Source organism: Odontomachus brunneus, unplaced genomic scaffold (assembly GCF_010583005.1).
Source record: "Odontomachus brunneus isolate Ranch 3 - 2012 unplaced genomic scaffold, Obru_v1 Obru_scaffold_003, whole genome shotgun sequence".
Lineage (NCBI taxonomy): Eukaryota > Metazoa > Arthropoda > Insecta > Hymenoptera > Formicidae > Odontomachus > Odontomachus brunneus.
Genome location: NW_022639453.1, coordinates 2,155,724 through 2,162,930, shown reverse-complemented (window position 1 = coordinate 2,162,930; position 7,207 = coordinate 2,155,724). Strand labels below are relative to the sequence as shown.

Here is a 7,207-nt window from a genome sequence, read left to right as displayed (position 1 = left end):
CGCAATATATATGTATATGTATATACAGGGTGGGGCAAAAGTATCGGACCGGTGAAATATCTCGAAAAATATAAGTTTTACAAAAAACTGTTTCAGATCTTAAAAAGATCTATTGTATTTACTGATTTTAGCAGATTGATCTTGGGTGGCGTTGCCAAGGTCAAAAATCAGTTGTTTTCACGGCTACTCACAATCAGTTGTTTTCACAGCTACTGAAAATCAAAACTGATTGTGAGTAGCCGTGAAAACAACTGATTTTTGACCTTGGCAACGCCACCCAAGATCAATCTGCTAAAATCAGTAAATACAATAGATCTTTTTAAGACCTGAAACAGTTTTTTGTAAAACTTACTTATCGAGATATTTTTCGAAATATTTCACCGGTCCGATACTTTTGCCCCACCCTGTATATACATATACATATATATTGCGGAACTAAATATTTATTACATATATATATATATATATATATGTGTGTAAAAATCGATTTTTATTTATTTCGTGAATAAATATCAATATATTACTTATACTTATAACATACGTCTTACTACTGCGGATGACCATATTTCACTACTTTGACCCTTTATATCTTGGGAAATATTGACTTTTGGGACTTGGTGCAATGATAACTTTTTATCAGCATGACGAAAAATATAACATGTGAAATTTTAGCCAATTTGACCGAGAACCATTTTCCATAGGTTTTGTGCGGGGTCCTTTCTTCGAAATGAAATCATATTCGGAAAATGAACAACAACCGAGTTATTCAAATTCAAGCGATTTCTCATGTAGAATGAATTCTACGTTTTAAATCATCGGAAGAATATCTTTATTCGAAAACTGGAAAGTGAATATCTTATCTCTACCGTCACAGGAACAAATTTACTCTAATCGATTAAAACGTTCACTCGTGTGGAGTAACCATTTACTTCAAGTTTGAATAAAACTTTTGCCATTCCAAATGACAGTATTTCTACTACCGTTTTGAGTGTAATCTCACTCCAATAAATTTAGAAGAGAAGCCGTGGCAGTCTCGTTGAAAAATACCGCGTGTGATTAATCGAGACTCATCGCCATTGCCATCATTTCGTCGTACTCCTTTTTATAAATAATCTTGCTGCCAGTTGCTGGCGCGGCTGAGGTGGACCGGCCGCCATACTTCACATCCTCCAAGGGAATTCCCAATGCTAAAGCTATCCTGTCTCTCACGTAATAATAGGCACCTTGATTCTTATGATCTTCTTGCAACCACATGATCTGTACAAACGATAACGCGATTAATCTTACGTAAGAAATTTAAGATATTATTATTCTTATGCTCTTTACGTTCCATTACTCGCTCCAATTTTTTCAATTCCGAAAAGAACGATCGTTAAATTGCCAAATCAAAGAAAGAGTTTTCACCTTTGCTCGTGGATACTTCGCGATTTCCATCGCCAAAAGATGATAAGGAAACGGACATAATTGCTCAATTCTGATAATCGCTATCTTATCCTCTAACTGCTGCTCCTTTCTCTCGATGACTATATCGTAATACACTTTGCCGGAACACAGCAATACCTTCTTCACGTTTCCCGGCTGCACGTAAGGATCCGATATAACATGCTTGAAACTCGTGCCCGGTCCCATCTCCTCAAAGTTTGATATCGCCATTGCGTGGCGCAATAGTGATTTGGGACTCATAATAACCTAAAACCGAAGTCACTTATATACTACGCGACAATTTTTAGAGATTAATATTTTTGAAAATTAATTCGGGAACATTGATATAAATAAGTGTAACTATATTTCAGTTTCTATTAACTTTTTACTTTTGACTAAATACTTTAGTTGAAATTTCTACATAATATCCCCAGATTGTTGAACAAACTCAATTTTTATTTAATTCTATTTGATTGTAGTTGATGCAACTAAATTTATTCAACTCAGAAACTTAATTTGTTTTACTCAATTTTTTCCCAGTGAAGAGTGGGAATTCCTTACAAACTGTCTAATAATTCATAGCACATTGAACAGAAAGTTCTCTATCACTTTACAAATAACTACATAGATTTTTAGTCATTTAGTAGAGGATTTTTTGTCCTTTTTATCTAATATACGAGATGGTAAACGTCGCCATCTACCATATCGCGCATCATTTATCGATCTTTCTTAATTAATAACTCAAAATTTTACGTGATTATTCCCGAAATAATAAAGGAATTTTATATTCAGTTTGATGAGTTCACGAGTGTATCATAAATTATCAGGCATCCCGCATATGAATTATATTACTGTTGCTTTTCAAGTGTATTTAACTCCAAGTAACTTCGAAAATACAACACACATTGTTTTCCTTGGAAAATTAATTCGCATATTGCGAGGAATGTGCGTTTCTACACGAGACAAATCGATGACAAATCACACCCCCGCAGTCTGATGTGAAGACGTGCTTAACGAACCAGAGGTTTTCGGAACGGCATCTTTATCTGCCGGCGTATAAGATGAAAGAAGTTGGCGGGTGTCGTGGGATTGCAGATAATCCAATTTATCTCAAACAGTTGCTTAGTCATAATCTGCTCGACGGTTTCGCCGGTGGTAGCGTTGGACTCCGTTCCGGGCAGGCGAGTACAATCGTCGTCGCACAGCTGGAGAAATCTTTCCAATCTGGCTGACGTGTGCTCTGGACCTTGACCTTCATGACCATGCGGCAACAACAGAACCAGCCCCACTTGCCTGCCCCATTTCGATTGCCCGGAACACAGCATGCAGTCTAATATGACCTACACAGAGGAATATATACTGCATTCAAGTAAATGTTAATTGTTTCAAGCATTTCAAAAGCTTACATATTCGCAAATATATTCGCATAATAAGTTTATCATAAACGTTAAATTTATTAAAAGATCGTTTGACTCCCAGTAAGTTCAGCATTTTAATCAAGAATATTAAATTTTAAAAATATTCGCGGTTTGCTCATTACATAAAATCGAAAGGACTTTTCCTTTAGTAACATTTTATAATATTCTTATAAAGAAAACAAATATTCCTTTTTAATTCATGACAAAAAATGAACTGTTTTTTAATTTGTGACCAGTATATTTTAAAACTATTATCAAGAAATTATTATCATTAAAGATAACTCTGTATACTCAAGATAAAGAAATTAAACTGTTAGATGCTTTTCTTAACTATTAATCGCTTTTCTCAGCAGTAGAATGATATTTTTCTGTGTATATAAGACGAAAAAATATTCACGAAGAGAGTTTGCAGTAAGAATCGAGGGAGTTGTAACGAACTGGTCAGATTTTTGCTGGGGAAGAAAAAGGAATGCGAATAATAAACATGAGCAGAATTACCTGACAGGTATTAGCAAAGTCACCAAACTGTGCTTCCCAGATCGTCAGAGTGTTGTAACTGTACGCCGAATATCCCAACTCGAATCCTTTCCGCACCAATAATTCGAAAAATCAACTAATTTGTCAATAACCAGTTATTGTGACTTTTTGTTTACTACAATATAAACTTAATTTAATTACTGTTGTTTAAGTATCGTTGTCACCTTAATGTTGTTCAACCAACTTGATAATAACCTTTTATTTTTTGTCTCTTAAGATTGTTTGCCTTTTCATTTTGTAAATAGATATTATCGTGTATATGACGTACTACACATATGTGAAGCATCGATCTCTTATTTCAAACTTATCTTTACTCAAAATTTGCAATTCTACTTAACACATATGCTACGAATGTCGCATACGCATATGTATATATGTGACAACGATAATTTCTCTTTCTGTGTTCACATCAAAGAACTAAGCTTTACACAAATACAACTACAATAGCATTCAACTAAACATTATTTTTGTTTCTGACTATTTCTCTATATTATATTTCTCTATATATTTGTTTCTGACTATTTCGATATAACTCCTGAATCGAAACGGCTAATAAATTGAGCTTCGATATACTAAGAAAAATATCTGAAATAAAAACATTTATTTTGTGGTTACTAATGATATATTTACTTACTTAAATATATATTCTTTTATTTAAAATAAACAAGCAAAAAAGTATATTTATTAGAAAAGATTATCTTCTAAGTATAAAAATTATATACTAATTTAAATAAATATATGTTACATTAGTAACCACTGAATAAATATGTTTTAGCTTTTAAATATTTTCTTCTCTCAGTGCAGTAAATAAATATTTCTTATTTCAAAGAAATATCTTAGCTACCACCCAACGAAAAATAACTCGTCGATCGACGTCAAAATCATCAAATCGTCGTCGATTCGACATCGTTTCGACGTCGATCGGCGAGTCATTTCTCGCTAGGCATGACTTCCTTCTGAATCCTTTTCTGCGTGTACTATGGTCTAAAATGTAATAAGTGTATTCTTCACTGAAATACTATACTTATAACTGATGGTTCAATTATAAATGTAGCACTGCAGTAAAATATCGTGGGAAGAATCAGTTAATAATGGCAACAATTATCATTATTGATGCGGTTTATACAAACACAAGCATCGCACACAAAGCGCATGAAAGCCATTAATTCCATCGCCACGCAAGAAAAAACAAAAGAAATTAGATTTGGTACGAAATATACCAAAACAACGAATAGTGTACGATAGATTTTGCGGCAAAATCTTACATTAACCAAAATCCATTAACCAAAATCAGTGATATATAAAGCGGAGCAATAAACCTAGTCAGAACCATAACATTGATTCAAGGTTGATTCGACGTCGAAATGATCGATGAGCCGTTGAATCAATGTTGATTCAACTCTCATCGATGTCGAATCAACCTTGAATCAACATGTTCTGACTGAGAAAGTAGAAATGTTTTTATTGAAAATCAGTGAATAACTCATTGATTATCGCGGCGAGATATATCCTGATTCAGTCAGAAACATTTTTACTGATACGCTTTAAGAAAGTAGCGAATTAAATACTGGCGCGTTAACTGTTCCGCAAACTCACCACATACACCGTACTCCGACAGCGAAGAATTCGTAACGGTGTACAGAGCTTGATCCGGAAAAACGTCGTGTAGGATATTCTTATAAGTCAGGTCTATGCTTTGATCATGAACGATATGTATCCGTTGAGTGAAAGTACCGCGCTCGACGTCCTGTCCGGATAATCTTACGTGATGGCCCTCCTTCAATAAGCTAAGATACGCTATGCATTCCGCCATCGCCCAGTCGACCTGCCGGGCCTCCATTAGTTTCGCACGTCTGTCCATTGCTCTCAGCACCTATCGAGCAACTTTCATGACTTTTAACACGTTGAACGCCGCGTCACTCGCGTTTGGGAGCCGCAGCTTTGCTGGCAGTAGTAAAGTTATTTTGAAACGATGACATATTACAATAACAATTTAAATTACACAGCCAGTAAAAAAGCCAGTAATATAAGCCCTGTAAGTAGTTTTGAACTTTTTTCTTAACACACTGTAGAAATGAAATTCATATATACAGGATATATACAGTCCCAGACTCTCCTCTGAAATTTTGATGGGAGCATAGAACGGATTGAGGTGAACATAAAAGTCTCACCGTTTTATGATGTTCATAATAAATCTCGAGATATTAATTGAAAAAGATTTGTACATTATCGCACACAATCATGTAACAATTTTCTTGTTACGACGATGTCATTATAGCCCATCTACGCGTAATCATTCAATTTTCTTTAATTAATATCTCGTCTATTTGCGGATATCGCAAAATAATATAGGACTTTTATGTTCATCTCAGTCTGTTCTATGTTGTCACAAAAATTGCGAAGGAGAGTCTAGGACATTTTATATATGCATGCATGCATGTATGTATGTATGTATATGTGTGTGTGTATGTATATGTGTGTGCGTGTATATATGTGCGTGCGCGCGCGTGTGTATATATGAATCATATATAATTATATATAATTTATATATAATTATATATAATTTTATATAATTACGCACGGAGAAAAATAATTTGCTGACCCAGCAAACTCCGGCTTCCGATATACTTTTCTTTTCGACTCTTACACCATTGATGCAAAATAATGTATCCTTAGCAAATTTATTTGCTTTTGATCGGAACAAAACTGCAACTGCTTATTGCTTACAGCAATTTTGCTGTAAGAACCATGGTGGATCTATATAAACAGTTGCAATTTTAGCAGATAAATTTCCTAAGGATACATTATTTTGCATCAATAGTGTAAGAGTCGGAAAGAAAAGTATATCGGAAATCGGAGTTTGCTGGGACTCGAACGCGGCTCTTTCGTTTGCCGGGCGACTGCTCCAACACACTCTCTCTCGTCTACTTATATTGATTTATTGTCAATAAATCAATATAAGTAGTATTACCTCAGTTCGGTTTACATCCTACAATAGCAAATTAACGTAATTCTTAGGACAAATACGCTCAACAAATTTTTTCTATCCTGGCAACGAAACTACTTCTGCTCTGCTAACGAATAATTTGTAAAATTAGTTACGTCAACTAAATTTTTTTCATGTCACTACGAATACGCAGTACGATGATTTTGCTAAAAGAGCAAAATTATTTTTCTCCATGCATATAATCATTTTTCCGAGGCGAGGAAGTCATTTTCGTTATTGCTCAACAAGAACTCTTTGGCCCATGATATTCATTTTGCAACTAACTTGAACGTGTGCCTCGATATTGTTAGGAGGTGTGGATATGGCATTACATATTGTCTTGATAGTCGCTATGTCGATACCGGTCAGCGGTATATTATTCTTCGGACTCTGATTCGAGAAGAACTCAGTCCAAGGTACATCGTGCCAGTCGCTCATTTGCATCGAGCTGATGGAGGTCGCTTTCTTGAACTCTTCATTGCAATGATTCAAGTACTTGCTTATTTCCTGCACAATCGAAAATAATGGCATAACAATAGGTTCTTGGACAGTTGGAAGGGAGCCTAAATAGCAATCGTTATCAAGATTTCTTGACAACCTCTTTCGCGAAAGCCTCCGTTATCACACCCTCCTTCATAAGCTTGTCACTGTATATGGAGAGGACGTTAGGATGATTCTTTATACGTTTATACATGAGCGGTTGAGTTATCATCGGCTCGTCCATTTCGTTATGACCGTTTCGTCGGTATCCAACAATATCCACAACCACGTCGTTGTGAAAAGTGGCCCTGATATCGTGTAAGGGATAATTTTTGTCATGAGATAATATTACGTGTAATGATTT

The 7,207-nt window shown here is 35.1% G+C and overlaps 2 protein-coding genes across 16 annotated transcripts in view; one reads left to right on the top strand and one right to left on the bottom strand.

Annotated features, from left to right (window-relative positions):
* The window catches only part of LOC116843919 (probable phospholipid-transporting ATPase IF), a 48,276-nt gene that overhangs the window by 7,111 nt on the left and 33,958 nt on the right, over nt 1-7,207 (top strand). The gene's annotated exons all lie outside the window — the stretch shown is intronic.
* LOC116843968 (2-oxoglutarate dehydrogenase, mitochondrial-like) overlaps nt 534-7,207 on the bottom strand; it is a 36,555-nt gene continuing 29,881 nt past the window's right edge. Inside the window, exons 8-14 of one of the 3 annotated variants that reach the window (XM_032814994.1) lie at nt 6,962-7,151; nt 6,649-6,870; nt 4,974-5,250; nt 3,339-3,424; nt 2,442-2,762; nt 1,405-1,689; nt 534-1,257 (exon numbers count right to left, since the gene is read on the bottom strand). In XM_032814994.1, the coding sequence (XP_032670885.1) occupies nt 1,057-1,257; nt 1,405-1,689; nt 2,442-2,762; nt 3,339-3,424; nt 4,974-5,250; nt 6,649-6,870; nt 6,962-7,151 (1,582 nt within the window). In that variant the 3' untranslated portion in view covers nt 534-1,056. The remainder of the gene's footprint in view (nt 1,258-1,404; nt 1,690-2,441; nt 2,763-3,338; nt 3,425-4,973; nt 5,251-6,648; nt 6,871-6,961; nt 7,152-7,207) is intronic. The other 2 variants (XM_032814977.1, XM_032814985.1) reach the window with 2 other exon arrangements.